The sequence below is a fragment of the Vicia villosa genome, linkage group LG3, assembly GCF_029867415.1.
Source record: "Vicia villosa cultivar HV-30 ecotype Madison, WI linkage group LG3, Vvil1.0, whole genome shotgun sequence".
Lineage (NCBI taxonomy): Eukaryota > Viridiplantae > Streptophyta > Magnoliopsida > Fabales > Fabaceae > Vicia > Vicia villosa.
The window spans coordinates 113,657,547-113,677,855 of NC_081182.1; the positions used below are offsets into that span (position 1 = coordinate 113,657,547).

The following is a 20,309-nucleotide window of genomic DNA, read 5'->3' on the forward strand; positions in this document are numbered from 1 at the left end:
CCAATTTTTTACTACATCTAAGATTGGCAAATTTGATCAAAAGCTATTGTTTCCAAGCTTAATTCACTCTAATTTTCTTGGCCATAGAATGAATTTTTACTTGCTTTCTTCCCTTGGATCATAACCTAAGCTTTGGATACAGGTTTGTTTGAGCAATTTCAGAGTGGTGATTACTAGAGCAGAATGGTTGTGTAATAATTGTATGATAAAAGATATTTTATATCATATAGTCTCCTCAACACCAACTAAAATACAACAAACATAACTTAGCTAACAAACAGTTACGACAATATAATCAAAAAGGCTTTGGTAATCAATCGTTCACACGTATCTTCTAGAATCTTCACAGCTCCAAATTAAAAGCACACCTGGTGGCAATACTGAGGTTGATTCAATAGTAACTAGACTAACAAATTAAAGAACAGATGTAAGATATTTCAGAGATTGTATAGAACAATAATCCATATCAGGACTTGTGGCTAACTACATGTTTGCAAAATTAAATACTCATATCATGGTTTTCAAATTCAGTAGTCAATGTAAATTCATGTAATATGATCAATCATAAATTTTATAATATCACGTAAAGCAAGTGCAATTCTTTACAAAGGAAAACAAATAAGTAGGGCAATAGAGACAAAGAAGACAGTCAATAGATAACTAATTTAAATTAATTCACGTCTAAAAAAATAATTCTTTCCGTTCAGATTTTACAGCTTAGCACATAGATGTTAATACATGCCTCCGCTAAATAGCATAAAGAAACAAAACTGGGACCTTCGATCAGGTCATGCCACTGACTCCAGGGGACATTTTTGTGACAGTTGGTAATCACTACTTGCTGTATTGCCACTGTCATCATTCTCTTCTTTGTTTCTTAACTCCTGTTCTCTTGTTTTCTGGCTGCTTAACACCTTTTCTCTCGTTTTCTATTAAAGCAGGTCTCTTCTTCTCCTCTCTGCCGGAATCACAAAATAAATAGATTTTTAAAGAAAGGGTTATGTCCATAAACGGCCGAGTTTTTATTGAATTCGAAGACATCCATTTCTGAATATCAAATATGAATAAAACATTTTACCTGCTTCTTTTTGTTGGCTTCTTAACCCATCTCCTGTTTTCTCCTGTTCCCTTGTTTTCTGGCAGCTTAACACCTTTTCTCTTGTTTTCTATTAAAGCAAGTCTCCTCTCCTCTCTGCAGGAATCACAAAATAAATAGATTTTTAAAGGGTTATTTCCATAAACTGCTGAGTTTTATTGAATACATTCATTTATGAATATCAAATATGAATAAAACTTTACCTGGATTTTGAAATCTCCTCTTTTGATGGAAATTTCATTTTCACCCTTTTCTTGAGTTCACGTTCAGAAGATTCTTTGACATTAGTGTTTACACCATTACTACTTGGTTTGGAAGGGAATTTCTCACTCTTCCCCTTTTTGGATTCAGATTCCGAAGATTGTTTGCCATTTTCTTTTATGTCATCGTTTGGTTTATCTTCTTCTTCGACGTTCACAAGCTCTGTTTCTTCTTCGACATTTTCAGATGTTTCGGATGATTTTGGACCAAGTTTTGAGTTGCTCATTTTTTTCAACTGCAAGTCATCAAATAAAATTAAAAAGTATTAAAAAACAAAGCAAAATTTTGTGATTGGGAACCAAAAATAATTGAGTGAATATGAACAAACAAAGCAAAAATTAAATAAAAACGAGGAACCTTGGCAACAAAAAATCCATCCATATTGTGTACATGGGGATAAAAACGTCTCGTCTTATCTAATGTAGGGTGAAAACGCAGTTCCCTAAATTTGGTGAACCTGAAAGAGAACAAATGTCACAATACAGACAATTCCTAAAAATCAAAATAATGATGAAGGGGAAAATGGGATCCAATCATTACCCTGGACGCCCAAAGTCAAGTCCGCAAGGAACCAGCTTAACATCCCTCCTTTTGAGGGCGTAATCAATAACTGCTTCATTCTGAATAATATTTAAGAGAAAAATTTAGAAACATAGGACACAAAAAGCAAGCAAATAAATTCAGTGGATGCAAGTTGCAACTGAAAAACAAACCTCGGTAACCATGATTGAGCATGTAGAATATACAATGTATCCCCCAGATTTTGAATTAGCATCTACCATGTCAATTGCAGCAAGAATGAGCTCCTGTAAAAGAACAAGGTGATTAGTAAATATTAGTAAATATCACTGGATGACACAGAATATGCAAGATTTTTTGTACAATTTCCCTACAGCCATTTGATGGAGAATAATTTACAAAAATGAAATATTAAGTTATTTAGGTTTGGGATATTTGTCCCTCATTTTTTTTGTAACAAATGGCAACACTAATATGATATCAGAGTGAAAAAGAAAAGCCGGACATAATTCTGCCATTATTTAATGGCGCAGTATGAGGATCAAATATTTCAGTATGTTAGATCTATTTCATACAAATACAATTTTCAAAAGCATTAAAGGATCAACTATCTCAACTTCCACACTTTGACACCATTTAACTCTCAACATGAATACAAGGTCAAATATAAAGAAGAGTAAACCAGTCAAAAAAAACATAAAGTTGAAAATGAAAACAGCAATTTAGTCTTAAGTACATGCAAGTCATGCTTCGGTGGAGGGAAGATAAGAGCAGCAGAAGAAACAAAAGTATATATCACATTTATATACTTTATTCCTCTAAGTCCTTCCTACATTTCCTTATTTTTCCCAAACAAAACTTTAAACAAATATTAATTTACCTTCTGTAGATGGGCACATTTCTTAATATCTTCATAGTTTTTAGATGTCTTAACTGACTCATCTTTGGATATAACCTGCAGACAAAAATCATTTTAGTGCCTTTCTTGGTTCTTAAAGACAAAACCAGATACAAAAAAACTTCAAAAAATCTTGATCTATTTATTCACAATTTCTTACCCCAGTTCCACTGCAAGGGGCATCCAATAATACCCTATCAACAGAATTGAGACCCATAACCTTTGGAAGCTGAAAAATAACAGGCATAAATGAAAAAAGTAAGCATGTACAATTACAGGTTCAGGGCCTACTATGAACACCAACATTGTGTGTAATGTCCAAAGGAGCACTATTAACATTCTAGTGAACATAATGGTTTACTGTCTAGATGAAGCCCCGGTATCTTACAGCAGCATTAATTCTTGTAACAAAAAATATATCAATGCTTAAAGTACATTATATTGTCTATGTTTCACTTATTATAAACAAGGAGGAAGAATATTGTTTTTCTATTGAGCAAAAATGTGTTAACAGAGCATCAAATCATTGGTCATACAGGTATACCGTCAACGGAGGTAAATAGATGGTCAAATGAAATATCAAACATAGAGGCAATATATATAATCTACAGCAGTAAAAGCATTAAAGATTTCACGGAGCAAACTAGTAAAAATTAAATTAGCAAAAACTCAGAGATGCTAACCTCCTTCCCGTCATAGTTGCAGACTACGGTATTTGATACACCCATCCGATGCAAATTTGCAGTCAGAGATTTCAGTCGTGGCACCTTTATTTCATTTGCAAAAATTATTCCTGCCACCAATAATTATATATATATTGATTACTCGAATCATAAAATTACATACAATGTAAAAAAGTTGAGATCTAACAAATGATAAGCAATTAGTTAAAACATAAATTCTTGGATCCAACAAACTAGTAATAAAATTAACACATTTAAAATTCAAGGATTTAAAATTTCTTTATTTTTTTGTTATTATCAGAACTCAATAGGAATGACCCAAGGTGTATCAGAACTCAATAGGAATGACCCAAGGTGATGCTGAAAGTGTACAGTCTACTTATGCAGAAATGAGTATGGCTATTGCAGGACACAACCTACTATGCAGAGAAAGCACCTCACTGGTTATAACTTCAAACTGATACTAAAGTAAAGTTACATTACAAAAATATTTATTCAAATTAAAAAATGGCATATCATTCATAAAAAAAAGCTTTTGGCTACTGTTGCAAAAGAGCTGGCAATAGTAGATCATTTCTTGTTAAACACAATTCAGCTGCACTGCATACAGCATGTAACATTCTCTCGGAGGACACTAGACAAAAACCAAATTTTATATTGAAAAACTGTAAAGAATAGTTCCAGCAAACATGAGAAAAAATTGTATACTCCATCCTACAATAATGGTAACATACAATATTGGTTACATACATACACAATCCATGCTTTACTGCTGTAACAAGAACTTAATAATTTGTTATGCTCTAATGTACAGGAAACCTAGAATATAATATATACCAGAGTTTTTCATTAGAGCAGCAATGTAAGTTGTTTTACCACCAGGAGCAGCCCTGCAACACCCATAAAATGTCTTTACTGATCAAAAAATAAAAACTTTGCAAGAAAAAAAGCATGTTAAAGAAGAACTGGTATTAAAAATAAAATATTAAAAAACACAACATCTTCTAAATCTCCATGTTTATTTTGACAAATTCATGAACAAAGTGTTCTTGTTGGAAAAAACAGAACTAGCTATAAGGGCATCCTAGTAGGGCTTGGCAAAAGGTTAAAATTGAAAAGAAACTAGATTATCCATTTTGATTTTGAATGTCGGTTATTATTATTTATTTAATTTGGTTGCCAAGAATTTGGGTTTGATGTAAAAAAAATTAGGAATTTCACTTTTTTTAAAGGTTAATATTGCAGCCAATAAAAACAGGAGAACACCAAATATACATTAAAAACAGGAGTTTCTCAATCCACGCCCCTGTGAACGTGTGTGTGTTTGTGTGTGGTGGGAAATGGGGTAGTGGAAGGATCCGTCTGGTAGTTCAAAACACCATGGAAAACTTATATGGTTGGCTCCTATCCCAGAAAAATAACTGATACATTTACACGCAAAACTCAAACCCATATTCCGCATGCAAAGAATATCACTTACGCCATATCAACAATTCGCTCCTTTTCTTGAGGAGCCAAGGCCATCACGGGCAGAAAAGAACTAGCACTTTGAAGCTGCAAAAAGTTTTAAAAAAAAAAACAGAACTGAGTGTAATGTGTAATCCTAAATGAAATGCAAGGAAGAAATACTACAGCAGAAAACTACTTACCATGTAAAAACCAGCCATGTACTCTGGGGTGGCACCAATTGGTACTTGAGAATCATACACTACAAGTCCAACCTGCAAATAGAAACAAATTATATGGTCTCAGAAACTGCTACTTGGACTCATGTACCATAAAAAGGACAAAGGAAAGCTATTGAAAACATTTAAAAACTTACTTTTGACCATTTGCTCAGGGGATCCAGATTTACTCCTCTGTTAATCAAGACATCTGCCAAATCCCGTCTGCGTGTCTGATTATATACAGAAGACATATATAAGCTCAATCGTGAACATGGATAAGATCATATTAAAAAATCAACTCAAGGTGACAAATAGACATGAAACCTTTAAAGTGTTTGTCCTCAGACATATAGGGCGAGGCTTCTCAAAAGCTTCAATCAATTCCATCAGTTCAACAACCGGAAACATCTGAGACAAAAAAATTAGTTTCAATGAAGCCCTAATTAAAAATCATCAAACTTCAAAACATAACTCCATTTTCCAGACCAAAAACTAGAGTTAAATGGTAAAAACAGAATGGAGAACTCAATGAAATCAAAGTTCAAAACAGTGGTAGTAATAATATAATTATTCCAACCTCCACTAAAGCACCAATTAGAAACTCATTGTAGCCATAATACGAACGTATATCATTCTTAAGCTGTTGAATATACTCCTTCCTCGTCGACTCATCTTGCCTCAAGGCCTTAAAATTGGAAAGAACACGAACAACTGGAACAGCAAAAACATTTAAATATTTACAAAATTTCAAAAATTGTTACCAAGATCAATAAAAGTCATTTAGCAAAAAAAGTTAACTTACTCTCTTTAATCCTCCTTTGAAGATTGGAAAGATCTGGTGGCCGCAAAGCCTCTTCCTCAAGTTCCTATCAATTAAAACATGACCATTTTTACCATACTTTCTAACATCAAACATAGAAATTCAAGCGTTGGAGAATTAAGATATGTTTAGGAATATATAAATGAACAACGTCAAAAGTGATTTTTTTCAATCCAAATTTGATTTCAGCATGCTTAGTAACTTTGAATAAGAATTGACTTCAACTTCAACTTAGTTTCATTAAAAATTATAATAAATAAATTACGTATTGGATTGAAAACTTAATCTAAACTATGGATTAAAGTTTCTGTTGTCTAATAATTTAAGTAAACCCATAACAAAATGATAATCATTAGATAAATTCAAATTCAAATAAGAAACCTCTTTAGTTGGTAATCTAAACTCATCAGACTCTTCTTGGATATTAGTCTGCATTTCAGCTTCAGCATCCTCTTTCTCTCTCTCCCTTGCTTCATCAATAGCTTTAGACTTCTTCTCAATATCGCCATCATCGTCATCCGAATCAGAATCCAACTCCGAACCAGACTCCGAACCTGAGGCTTTCTCTGCAAAAGAGAAACAAACATAAGCAACATAACACCATTACAATTTCCAAGCTCGAATATCATGAAAGCATTTACAATACAACAATACACACCTTCGTCCTCGTCGTCGCCTTCGTCGTCGCTTCCTTGTAGGAAATCATCGGCTAACTGATCATCTCCGTCGGAAGATAAGTCTGAATCGGAACCAGAGTCGTTGCCGCCGTCGTCGAGCTCGAGGTGCTGTGGCGGTGCTTCTTCTTCGGATTCGGAGGAGGAATCGGCTTTGACGGGAATAATTTGTACTTTTTTAGGAGCTTTTTGAAGTTTGGGTGACTTTGAAGGTTTGTTCCGAGTTGCTGGCGCCATTGGAGATTGGAAGAGTGTGAAGGATTTGTGTGTGTTTCGTGTTTTGTTATTTCTTCAGTAAAATCGCTAGGGTTTAGGGTTTACAGTTAACGCTTTTGAACGACGTCGTTCAGAGGTATAAGGAAGTTAAATGGGCTCATTTCGTGTTGGGCCTTACCGAAGCCACACACATTTCTGATTGTTTGCAAAATCGATTTGCATTATATATTATTGATACGTAAAACTATGTCAAATTTCAATGACATGGATCAACTAAAAAATAATGTGAATAGTAAATCATTGCCCATAAGCAACGTGATATATGGCTCGAGTATAGTATCAAAAGAGTAAGGATCGTTGTATCGGCATCTAGATGTAGTGAAAAATAAGCAAGGGTTCCCACATTTTTGTGAAAGTGTGTGGGTAAAGAAATTAGTTCATGCGAATAGGATTTGATTTGGATCATAGTATTTATGCAAACTTACTAGAAAATCTCTAGAAATAATTGACCATATGATTAGGGGAAAATCAATTTCATGTGCCTACATGAAACTAAGTGGACAGGTGAAAAGGCGAAAGAATTAGACAATTTGAAATTTAAACTTTGGTACACCAAAAAAATTAAATTCAGAAATGGGATAAAAATTATTGTGGACAAGCAGTAGATGAAGGATGTTTTGGATGTGAAAAGAGTAAGAGATCAAATCATAACCTTGAAATTTGTAGTGTAACAAGACACATTTAATGTTATTAGTGCTTACACGCCTCAAATTGGGTTAGCATAACACTTTGAGATAGAATTTTGGAAGGAATGTTTACTTCAGGATATACCCTAAGAAAATAAGTTTTTTCTAGAAGAAGGTCTAAATGGACGAGTAATGAGCATACCAAGAGCTATTAAGGGTGTGCATGGGGGTACGGCCTCAGAGAGGTAATGCAGAGTGTAGCAAACTTCCTTAAAATTTACGTTTAAATGAGTCGCCACCCATTATTTATTTTATGGGCAAGTGAGAAACCCTTACAAAAATAAGAGATTTGGGTAAGTAGGTAATTTAGGCAAAGGGAATGTGTTAGGCATCCTTTGCCTCCCTTGTATTCAAGGGGGCCCATTTAGTCTTTAGGTTTTTTATAAAAAAAAAAAAAGTTGTCATTATATATTACGAGAAAAATTATAATATTAAAAATTAAAATTAAAAAAAAAAACAATCTAATAAGGTCATTGTAGATCGAGACAACAATGACCAAAGGCCAAAAGGCATTTAAACCAAAATGTAGCAACAATAAAATAGAGGAAAAAGAGAAGGCCTCATGTATCATCATTGGCCAAAAAAAACAATTTTTAAAGGGGGCTCACGTTAAATCATTGGCCAAAATAATGATTTTAAAACAAAAAGGCCCCAAATATCGTCATTGGCCAAAAAAGTTTTTGAAAGCGAAAAGGGCCTCATACCAATCATCGGCCAAAAGTTTTAAAAAAAATATTTTAAAAAAGGGAGGCCTCATAGATTAATCATCGACCAACAGTTTATTTTTTAGTTTGAGTTGAGAGATTTGAGTTTGATAAAAGGGAAAGGGGTTGTCGGCCGTTGTTAGTTTGAATCCATGACTTCTTACTTGCAAGCCTTATTGCTTACAAATTGTGTTATGTTATTTATTTGAAATAAAAACCCAATTGAAAGCATATGAAAGACGAGTAAATATTTGTTACTTAAAAAATATATAAATAATTTATAAGTAAAGTATTATATTTTTAAACAAATAATTACAAAAATCCATAAAATATTGTAAATAAACCAAGAAAATTTATAAAATCCAAGTTTAAAAATAACTTTGAATTTTGAAATGGGGTCTCATATTTTATGAATAATAAGCTCAATTAAATACACATTTTTATTTAATGTATACCCCATTTAATTAATAAAACCTAATGACATCACATCTTATGGATGTTAAGTCTAAGAGATTTAATTGAAGTACACACCTATTTTATAATCTTGATCACACTTATATACATATATATTTTAATTCATACGTATTTTAAATGATGTGCCAATAAAAATAAATAAGAAGGGACAAGTCTTAGGGGTTAAATTTGAGGTATGACAGCTGCCCCTATTTAATTACTCTTCGATTGAAGGGTGCGAGAGTGTCAGTTCTCGTACGTTCAGATCGGAGGGTGATTAAATAATGGAAGATCCCAAAATTTGACCGAAGAAAAGGCATAGATGAAACAATTAACTTAGCCATACCGAGATTTGTGAATTGACATATCCGTTTTTGCTTTAAGATAGATATTTATAGCTACGAGATACACTTGTCACATATTTTGCTTCCTGGTAAGGAATACGAATGTCGACTCTATATTTCCAATAAAGCCGAGAATGCTTAACGAAGATTCTACATTCTTACCGCGACCTTAAGGGATAAGTGATACGAGTCCAAACTCTATTCTGGGATTCAGTCGGAGAAGAGCATGGAGAATTAACTTGCTAATATCTATGGATTCATATAGCAAGCATTCGCAGATTCTCTTTTATGCATTCTTACCACAACCTAGCGGGTAAGGAATGCGGGCCCGAACTCTATCTTAGGATTAATCCAATAGAGTTAGAGAAAAGCATAGAGAATTAACTTGCTAAAACCTAGAGATTGACACAGCAAGCGTTCGCAGATTCTCATTTATGCATTAAGGATTAACTTACTAAAACCTAGAGATTGACGAAGCAAGCTTTCGTAGATCCTTATTTATGCATTCTTACCACGACCTAGCGGGTAAGGAATGCGGGTCCAAACTCTATTTTAGGATCCGTCCAATAGGGTTGGAGAAGAGCATAGAGAATTAACTTGCTAAAACCTAGAGATTGACATAGCAAGAGTTCGCAAATTCCCTATTTATGCATTAAGGATTAACTTGCTAAAACCTAGAGATTGACAGAGCAAGCTTTCGTAGATCCTTATTTATGCATTCTTACCACGACCTAGCGGGTAAGAAATGCGGGTCCGAACTCTGTTTTGGGATCCGTCTAATAGAGTTGGAGAAGAGCATAGAGAATTAACTTGCTAAAACCTAGAGATTGACATAGCAAGCGTTCGCAGATTCCCTATTTATGCATTAAGGATTAACTTGCTAAAACCTAAAGATTGATAGAGCAACCTTTCGTAGATCCTTATTTATGCATTCTTACCACGACCTAGCAGGTAAGAAATGTGGGTCCGAACTCTGTTTTGGGATCCGTCCATTAGAGTTGGGGAAGAGCATAGAGAATTAACTTGCTAAAACCTAGAGATTGTCATATCAAGCGTTCGCAGATTCCCTATTTATGCATTAAGGATTAAGTTGCTAAAACCTATAGATTGACAGAGCAAGCTTTCGTAGATCCTTATTTATGCATTCTTACCACGGCCTAGCGGGTAAGAAATGCGGGTCCGAACTCTGTTTTGTGACCCGTCCAATAGAGTTGGGGAAGCATGAAGAATTAACTTGCTAAAGCCTATAGACTGACAGAGCAAGCGTTCGCAGATTCTCGTACCATGCTTTTTGATATTTCATTTATGTTGTTTAAGACTAACATAATGGATTATATCGCAAATATTGCAGATTTATCACAATCTATCGGATAAATCATGCAGGTTTCAAATATATCGCTACCATCGGGGATAGATTGATGAAAACATAACTTAGTGCTGCACATGGCCTTGTGTACAAAGTTATGTCGCAGATGTTGTATGTTCATCACTACTTCAGAGGATAAACAATACGGAATTCGAATCTATCGCTACCCACGGGGATAGATTTACGAATAAATAACTTGGTGTTGTTCATGCCTCATGTACAAAGTTATATCGTGGATTCGTTGTATAACAGGAGTATGAAGTTTGGTCATCGGAATATTTTGAATCTACTAATTGAAATTGTATCCAAAGGCTCTGAAAAAAGTACCCTGTGAACTGATGATGAGTAAATTTAGTTGCGAGGCGTGGATATATTGTCTAACGGTTCAACCAATGAATATGATTTTAGATTTAACCAATGAATGTGCCTTGATATGTGCTTAATGATTATGCTTATGTCAATTGATAAGTGCTTGTGTATATTGATAATGCTTATGTACATGCGCAAAATGTTTATGATTGTAATTTCAAATTTCAATCTCCTTCTAGACCATTGGGTCCTTAACCAATCCCCTAATACCCTTTGTTCTTTTGATATCGAATTGTCTAGAAATTTTGATGTATGTAATGTTTTAACCAATGTATGTAATGCGTGACTTGGGCATGGATATTGAAGTGCCGATGAAAATTTTGGGCTTTACGAAGTTAGATTTATGCTATGTCAGATGAATGAAATGATATGTATGACTCGATGCAAGGGCGAAGTGCTTTGATGAATGCATGACTTAAGTATGTTTTAATGATGCCCCAATGATGGGTCATGGATAACTAAGGCGTAGAGAGATTGCTAATGTAACAAGGTTGTTTGTTATATGATGGTAGGGTGTTATGCTATCATGATTTCTTGAAACTCGTTTTGAAATTAAAAATCGCAGGCATAGGAGAGAGATTCATTGAGGATTGTGAAGATATGAGGATAATTTTTCCCTTTGTGGTGCGTCTTGCCCCAATTTATTTGGTATTTGTAGAGATTTGTCCTGATATGAGCTTAGACGTAGTTTTATTGATGTATGCACTTGAGATGTCTAGCCCATTATTTTGATTTTTGAAACACTCCACGCCTTTGACTTAGAATTACTTATCATACGAATTTGATATGCACTGCCCCAACATTTGATAGTTGAAAGGTCTGCCCTCAATCTCCAGGATATGAAGGGCTAACCATTGTGCGATATTAATTTGATACGGATTGCCCCAAGTCTTCGAGTCTTTGTACTTGAAGTCGCTTTGAAAAAGACTTGGATCCTACACGCCGTAAGATGAAGTTGATTTGAAATGCCCCCTATCTTCGGGATCTGGAGGAAGTATTCTTAGATGGAACTTGAGTCTTACTATACGAATTTGATACGCACCGCTTCAACATTTGATAGTCGAAGGGTATGCCCTCGATCTCCAGGATATGGAGGGCTAACCATGGCGTGATATTAATTCCATATGGATTGCCCTAAGAATCTTGAAAATTTGTACTTGAAGTTGCTTCAAAATGGAACTTGGGTCCACCATTAAGATATGAACTGCCCCAATATTTGAATTTTGAAGGATATGCCTCTGATTGACTAGAAATGAATGCCCAGGTTGACAAGTCTTAGAATGGTCGCTCCAAGTCAGTAGGATCTTCATGTGATATGCCCCTATGATCATTGGAATTTGCTAATGATTAGGAGAACCTCCTAGATGTGGTTCCCCTGTTTAGGAGTTTATTAAAATGAATTATCTTTATCAAACCAATTTTGAGATCTCCTCGATTCCAAGTGATGATTCGTAGATAAATTTGTACATTTTGAAAAGTAATTCTTAGTTATGCACATGCAAGTTTTAAAATCGAAGTTCGTTATGAATTAGAAATGGATGATTAGAGATGGGTGTTTGAAGAAACGAAATGGTTAGCAATAATTTAACAAACATGGGAGTTAGTATAACAAAAAGCATGCTTAATATGCTTTCATAGTCGGCCTAGCTTCAATTAGGATTTTTGAGTTTTGAGTTGATTATCCTCTAAACTGAATCAAGATTTTACACAGGTTGACCATAAACCGAACCGAGATTTTAACCGGGGTGATCTCGAATCTACTAAGTTTTTGCACATGCTGAACTCATAAATCAAGAGAGATTTTAATCAGACTGATCTCGAACCGATAAAGCTTTTAATCGTATGAGCTCAAGAACTATTGTGGAGATTTTTATTGACTGATCTTCATGAACCATAAGAGATATTTTATTCAATGGAGAAACTCAAGAACCGAGTGAAGACTCGAGAACACTCTTAAAGCACTAGTTAAAATGAGAAAAATGAAAATTGAAGTTTTTCACGTTTTCTAGATGTGAAAAAGTGATAAGGAAACTCTTTATTTATGACCAATGTGTGGTATAAATTTAGACATATTTCATGGGCGAATTAACTCACTTAATCGATTAGACACCCTAAATGATTGATTCTTGATGCTCAAAATGGAAGATTTTGATGTAGTGTTGTTACCAATTTTTAAGAGACCGTCCAAATCGATTATAGACTCAATTAAGCATAATCAAATTGATTAAGCCAATGATCTAATCGATTAGACAATTAAAAAAATTCCTTAATTAATTGAACACTCCCCTAGTCAATTGGCTATGTCTCAAAAACATTTTTTTGGTGATTTTATTAAAACACGAGAGCCTTCTTAAAAAATTTTAGTGTGTGTGTGAGATTTAGCCATAATATTTTCAGAAATGCCCTCGAGTCTTTACAATACACTAGTCATTTAGACATACACGACCAAACGAGCTTTCACACTTCATTTCTTTCACAACCATGAAATTTAAAATCTTGGCATCTTTATCTTTGACTAGCATCACAACAACCTTGAGTCTTCTTGATGAAGCTTGATATGTCTTCATATTGAATACCATCGTTCTTCTTGATGAAGCTTGATATGTCTTCATGTTGAATACCATCATCTGAGAGTTTGAAAGGTTAAACTATCAGTGATCCTTAAAATTCAAGTTTTCACTTAAAATTCAATGAACTATATTGTTGACTTTAAACATATGTCTTTAGCTTAATTCAAAAAGATAGTTTGATAAACCATCTTATGCATTTTTGTTCGCTCGGGCTATCTTTAGTAGTTGCTTGACTTCAAATATTGTCATCATCAAAACTAAGCAGTTACTGGTTGACTTGCATCTTTGCTATCTATAAATTTTACATCTTGGACTACTTCATTCTTATACTTGCAAGCACCTAGATCTACACATGCATTAGAGAAGATTAGAGAAGGAGATGATGGTGAAAATGATGTAGAATACAAGAGACGGTAGTAATTATCAAATCGAAGGTGTGTTTGCAGTGATTTGAAGGTAAGAATTTTAATTGATCGGACATTCAATTGGGTAAGGAGTTGAATAGAAATACAACCAAGAGAAACCATGTTTGGAGATTGAGAGAGAGAATTTGTAACCGAGAATGAAAACCGAAGTGCACATATGAGTTAATTGACCTTTTAAAAAATTGGACCAACATTACCATCAATTTAGTGATGTGGCCGAAAGTTAATGAAGGATAAATTGAAAATTTCCAGAACATAGGATCTTTATTATATATAGGGGTGTAATCAGATTGGTTTGGACCGATTTTTGGTAAAAAAAAGGTTCGAACCAATAATATCTACATCGGATTGGTTTGGTTCGGTTTTTAAAATTTTTCAAAAATAGAACCGAACCAAACTAATCGGTTTGGGTTCGTTCGGTTAATCGGTTTTTAATATTTTTTTCAAACATTATATCCATCGATGTATTTTCCAATATTGTATTTTTCGGTATATTTTATGCTATTATTTTTTAAAATAATACATTTCATGTCATTTATTTCATGCTCTAATTTTTCAAACAACTTACAAGTTGTACTTAAATTCATATATGAAACAATGACATACTTTCATTGAATAATGAAATAAATTCACTATAAAAGTTGAATCTTGACATCGGAATGTTGGAAATAGATTTGAAAGTTTAACAAATAGAACACAGAAAAACACTCATTAATTAACATGTTTCCGCCTTAAATACACAAAAAAACTATTGTGTAACAAGACTAGAAGGAGTTTTGTTGAAGAAGAAATCAGAAAGGTAAAAACAAATATGAAAATTAATGAAGAGAATTTGAACTCGAAGAAGGATACCATAACATATCATAGTGGCGATAGTGAGAACAACATTTGAGATAGACAACCAGAGAAGTAGTTTAGTGAAAGCAAGTTTTTGTGACTTATGATTTTTACTGTATATGTTTTAGAGTTTAGTTCTAAATGCGTGTATTGCTTAAAGGAAGAAAGTTAAAACAAAGATGGAGAGTAGTTGGAAAAGTACAAAATTTGAGCTTAATGAAGGGTGGAATAAAGAATTTAGAGCATAATTATTTCTATTGGTTCGATTCATCGGTTTGGCGGTTCCTAAAAACTAAAACCGAGAACCGAACCAAACCACATCGGTTTTTATTGGTTCGGTTCGGTTTTAAAACCAAACCATAAACAATCGGTTTTATTTCGGTTTGGTTTGGTTTGGATTGTCGGTTTAATTGATTTTTTCTGATCCGCTTACACCCCTAATTATATATAAGAGATCTATTTCAACTCATAAACAACAAAACTGCTGGTAAACCCATGTATTTTGTTATCTAAATATTATACGTAATTTTAGGGGTGATCAAAACCAAACCAACCCAATAGAAAACCGCAAACCAAACCAAATCAAACCGAAAACGCAAAAAACCGCATTTGGTTCGGATTAGTTTGGGTCATTTTTTAACAAAACCACACAGTTCGGTTCGGTTTGCGGTTTGTATTTTGTAAACCGAACCAAACCGAACCAAACCGCATTATGTTACAACCTAAATTTTACTTAACTCACATCCAACCCAAACTTAAACCTATTATACATTAGCCTTATGATTGCGAACAATTTTTTCATCCTTACACATATAATTTCAGTCTCGATCTTCTCAAATCTCTAATAACATTATCGCACATTCTTTGCCACATACATCTTCCCTCCTCTTCTATAATCTCTACTCTCTTATATTCTTTCTTTTTCACTTTCTCATTTTTATGTAAATGTTCCGTATTTTAGTTTCGTTTTTATCGCACATCTTCTTCTCTAATCTCTCAACACTTTTTTTTCTTCTTTTTCACCTTCACTAATCTTTCGTCTCTTTTATTCTTTTGTTTTTTGTTTCATTATAATAACTTTTATATTATTTTATGCTATTATTTTATATTTAATATTCCACTTTTGTCTAATTTAATTTTTACATATTAAATGGAAAATTGTTGTCAAAATATGACGAGTTTTGTTGTTATTTGATAGTGTATGAATGTCTAAATACAAAATTATGTTGTCATCTATATGTGTATGTATGACTCAATAAAATATTTGTAAAAAACCAAACCGAACCAAACCGCATTAGTTTGGTTTGGTTCGGTTCGGATTTTTTTTAAAAGCCAACCGAACCAAACCAAACCGCACTATTTTTTCTCTTGCGGTTTGGATGATTTTTTTCGTCAAAACCGCCCAAACCGCAACGCGAACACCCCTACGTAATTTCATAGTTCGAATATAGTGGATATTCAGAATTTTCATTTAAAAAACCAGTCTATGTCAAAAGTTGCTTTAAAAGCTGATGACAGGCATCTTACAGGCCTAGTGAAACACATTAGACTTTTGCAAGTTCACTGTTTTATAAGCTGACATTACAAAACTTAATTACAGGCCTTTTGGATACATTAGGCCTAGTGAAAAACAATAATGGACAAAATCCAAGTAACAAACATGAAACTCAACCAATCAAACCAATAGGAAAAATGAAATTTCTTAATGTTTTTCTAATTTCTATTTCTATAACTTTCAAGACAAAAACAGCCAGAGTAGGTAATAAGCTCTTTTATCTGTTTCCAAAGAATAGTTGAAGACTAGCTTTTACTTATCCTGTAACAGTGGATCAAGATATTCGTATCTTATCACTCATAATGGCATAAAAACCAGCTTTTAAATCGCTCGCATCTAAGCATCTGAAGCTGTGTATGCCACGTTCAAATTAGTTGTGTAAACAGCTTCACTCAACTGTACCGGCTATTTGGGGTATTCATTGTCCCTTATAACCACGCCATCAAGATCAGATTGTAACTTGCTCACATCTAAGCTTCTTGAAGTGGAAGGTGTGGCTGCCAGTTTCATTTCATAGTCCGATACTTCTCTTCTAATTCTATCCGTTGCCAGAATTTTCTCAGATATTTGTTCGAAACCTTTATGGATGTTTACCAGGAGTTTATAAACCTGCTGCCCTGTTGGATCTTTCTTTGCTTCCCTGCAGAGGTAAGAATTGGGAAAACAAATTGTACAATGCTTACTTTTAGTGAGAAAATAAAATCAACCATGGAAAAAAAAGAAGCAAGATATCTACTAACACAAGGTGCTACATTGTTTCTTCATTAATTTAATGTTACAAATACACGAAAAACTTTCATACCTAAAGACAAGTTCATCGGCAACAATATATGTCCGATGCAAACTTTCCTGGATAGAATTACTTTCCAATTGAACGTCCCTAGTTTCTTTTAGAATTCTCTCAATATCAGCATCTTGTTTGCGGCTATTTTTGGTAATCTCCTCAATACGGTGAGTATAGGATTTCCTAGATGCTACTTTCTGCTGCTTTTCCAGATCTGCAAGAAGTTTTGAATGTTCCTCCTCCCTAGTGAGAGAGAGAGAGAGAGAGGATATGTAAGTCAATATGGCATATGCACCAACCTTGTAAATCTTATTAGTTGAGGACATCAATCTACTGAAATTATTAAACACTCAAGATAAAATAAGTTGAAATTTTGACTCCAAAGCCTCGGTTTGGTAAGAAGTAGCAGATGGAAGACAAAGCAAGCTGATAGAGGATAAACTAACAAACTGAATTTCAAGTGTTTGGTAAAATTAGTGTTTGAACTACCTAATAAATCAAAATTGACATGAAATGATGCCTGCTGCATTGGTGCAATCGACTTCTAAGTGGGGTCGGTTGCTTTGTCTATCCATGACCATGCTTCTATCCAAATCGTTAATTTCGAGATTTTTCTTAATAACTTCTCTTATAGGTTTTCTAGGTCTTCCTCTCCCTCTAGCTGTTTTTCTAGGTACTCATTTATTGCTAAACCAACAAAATAGCTTTAATGTAAAAAATTAGAGAGAACTTCTAACAAGTTTCCATTTCCATTAATCATGAAAAAAAATAAGGCAACAATCTTCATTTAAGCAATACTTGATAGAAATAAAGAAGGATGCTAAAAGGAAAAGCTGTATAGATAATCGCCAATTCCTAAACAAAACTGTAAAACATGTGACTCAATGAATGTCTCTAGCGAGGGCTTGTAAGAAGAGGCTTATAATGTACATTCAGCAAAAAATATTGAAATGAATTAAACATGGAATTTGAAAATGCACCTCTTTTTAATTTCAGATGAAATGAACTGTTCTTCCTTCTGCACTTCTCTCAACTTTTGGAGCATTACCTGTGCATCTGGACTATTTGAATATAGAGACTCCTCAAGAGTTCTCTTTCTCTCTTCCAAGGGTTTTCTTACAGCATCCCTGCGACACATTAAAATCCAGCAAAGATAACAATATTTTCAAAGTTCATTCTCTTATAGGAAAAGAAAGATAATAATCATGTGCTCATGATATATCAGTTTTGTCTTACAAATATATGCACGCATTTAAGTCTGAACGTGCATGTAAATTTCTTCTTTACTGGAAAGGGAAAAGTTAAACACTGAATAATTCTATGTTGATCCATAAACCTATAATAAACATCTATATTATATTACAGTAATTTGTGGTAAATGATTCAGACACTTTGACCTACCATTCTGATTCCAAAGTCAAAAGGTAATCTCTTTTAGCATGTACTTGTTCAGTCAACTGGTCAAGGTAGAAGTCAATAGAATGCTGGTTATCAAATGCCATTTCAGCTGCTGCTTTCATCAGTTCTAATTCTCGTTCAAGATGTTCCACTTCTGAAGTCCTTACAGTTACTTCATCAACGAGTTCTTTCTCCTGAATTTGATATCTATCAGTTTCAATTCAAGTTTGCACGTGCAGTATTTGTAAGACAAAATCAGAATCTTTTTAAACATCCATCTAGTTTTCTCTGTTCTACACATTTTATATATTTGAAGATATTGAATGTAAAAAGGAAAGAGCTGAATATAAGCATAGTTTTTTGACTAGGTATCAACTTAAGAACAGAATATCACGAGAGATTTCATGAAAGATACCTTTTGTTTTGAGACTAGCAAATGTCCATCACCAATAGGAGCAGAATTTTCTTCATTTCCAAATGACCCCATTCGTGCATTAACCTCTTCTACAGCCAATTTCTTTTCATTTAGTACACAGTTTAATTCACCATTCACAGAGTTGGATCTATCTATGCTGGCCTGAGCGATACAGGTGTCATCTCTGATACTTCCTGTTCCGGGAGTTTGAGTCTCCATTTTGAAATCATTTAGTTTGCATTAAACTATAGAACAATCATCAGCTACCTCTTCATCAATTTCCTTTTCAGTTGTGAAATCTTTGTTTGATTCCAGCACTAGGATTCTTATCATCAACAACCTTTCCACTCTAAGATGACACCGAAATCCTCTCAACCACGAATGTTATCAACTTCAATCAGTCCTCTTCAAACGGATACAGGAACAACCACAAGCAACAAATATATTCTGTTTTAAAGCAAAAATCCAGAACATGAGAAAAAAAGCAAGCAGACACACCAAATTAGCAACAAGCACCGCATATAGTATACTACACAAAACTCTCTAGCACCGACACCTCTGAACAACGGCGCGTCCGGTGTCTGACACCGACATAGATGATTGTGTTCAATTTATAATGCAGATGCACCAAGAAAATGTACATTACATACAATTCACTTATAAATATGCAACTTCAATCTGTAACAAACTAATATAATATAGTGATTTACATCACTAGCTACAATAATAAACATATAAAAACAACTGAAAATATACTAAAACTTGATCAATGTTCAACAATTTCAGAATCTCAAAACAGAAAAGAATACATTTACAAATTGAACATCAAATACAGATTTCAATTTTTTTCTTACTAGTTTTTCATAATTTGTAAGCATCTAAACAGCTTAGGATTTAAAAAGAAGAAGAAACAAGGTTTAATCATGGTGAGGTTCCGACAGTACCTAGTGGAAGATGATATATTATCAGAAACGCGGATTCGCGACCGAGTTGGAAGAGGTGAACTCGGGAACGACGCCGTATGGGGGATGAAGCTATGAACTTCGAAGCAGTGAATTGACTCTCTCTGATGCTGCGATGAACTTCGTGATGTAAACGATGTCGTATAAGCTGATGCTGCGTGCGTTTGAGTTTTTTTGGAGTCTAGTATTTTTTTTCCTTCAATTTTTTATATGTTTTTTGTTTGCATTTTTTTTTTTGTATTCTTTAATTTTTATTTATTTATTTGTCTGGTGTATCCCGAAAATTGAGTTGCTCCACGTCATTTAAGGTTTTGTTTTTCTTAATCAATACTAATATTTTTATTTTGGCTGGTACTTTTTTGTGATAATTTTAACTGATTTGTATGTGTTTAGATGTAAGGTTTGTTAAAATTAATTAAAAAATAATAATTTTGTTAAAACTAAATTGTAATTAAGGTGATTTGTGTTTTCGATTAAAAGAGTGTTAGTGAGATTCACAAAAATAGACGGAGTTAAGCTTGTTCATGATTATGAAGATGCAAAGGCT

At 33.8% G+C, this 20,309-nt stretch overlaps 2 protein-coding genes across 2 annotated transcripts; both read right to left on the bottom strand.

Annotated features, from left to right (window-relative positions):
• Positions 1-645: 645 nt before the first annotated feature.
• Positions 646-6,947, bottom strand: LOC131662359 (26S rRNA (cytosine-C(5))-methyltransferase NOP2B-like). The gene is made up of 18 exons (XM_058932127.1): positions 6,603-6,947; positions 6,326-6,510; positions 5,927-5,990; positions 5,702-5,835; positions 5,449-5,532; positions 5,280-5,354; positions 5,107-5,178; positions 4,938-5,011; positions 4,295-4,347; positions 3,458-3,567; positions 2,935-3,003; positions 2,757-2,831; positions 2,071-2,163; positions 1,898-1,977; positions 1,715-1,814; positions 1,300-1,592; positions 1,079-1,192; positions 646-958 (listed from the first exon to the last, which is right to left on the bottom strand). The coding sequence occupies exons 1-18, from the start codon at positions 6,853-6,855 to the stop codon at positions 859-861; spliced, it is 2,028 nt and encodes a 675-aa protein (XP_058788110.1). The 5' UTR covers positions 6,856-6,947; the 3' UTR covers positions 646-858.
• Positions 6,948-16,323: 9,376 nt separating this feature from the next.
• On the bottom strand, positions 16,324-19,940 carry LOC131662361 (uncharacterized). Its single transcript, XM_058932128.1, has 6 exons — positions 19,745-19,940; positions 18,801-19,247; positions 18,389-18,579; positions 17,968-18,114; positions 17,006-17,230; positions 16,324-16,843 (listed from the first exon to the last, which is right to left on the bottom strand). The coding sequence occupies exons 2-6, from the start codon at positions 19,017-19,019 to the stop codon at positions 16,609-16,611; spliced, it is 1,017 nt and encodes a 338-aa protein (XP_058788111.1). The 5' UTR covers positions 19,020-19,247; positions 19,745-19,940; the 3' UTR covers positions 16,324-16,608.
• Positions 19,941-20,309: the final 369 nt, after the last annotated feature.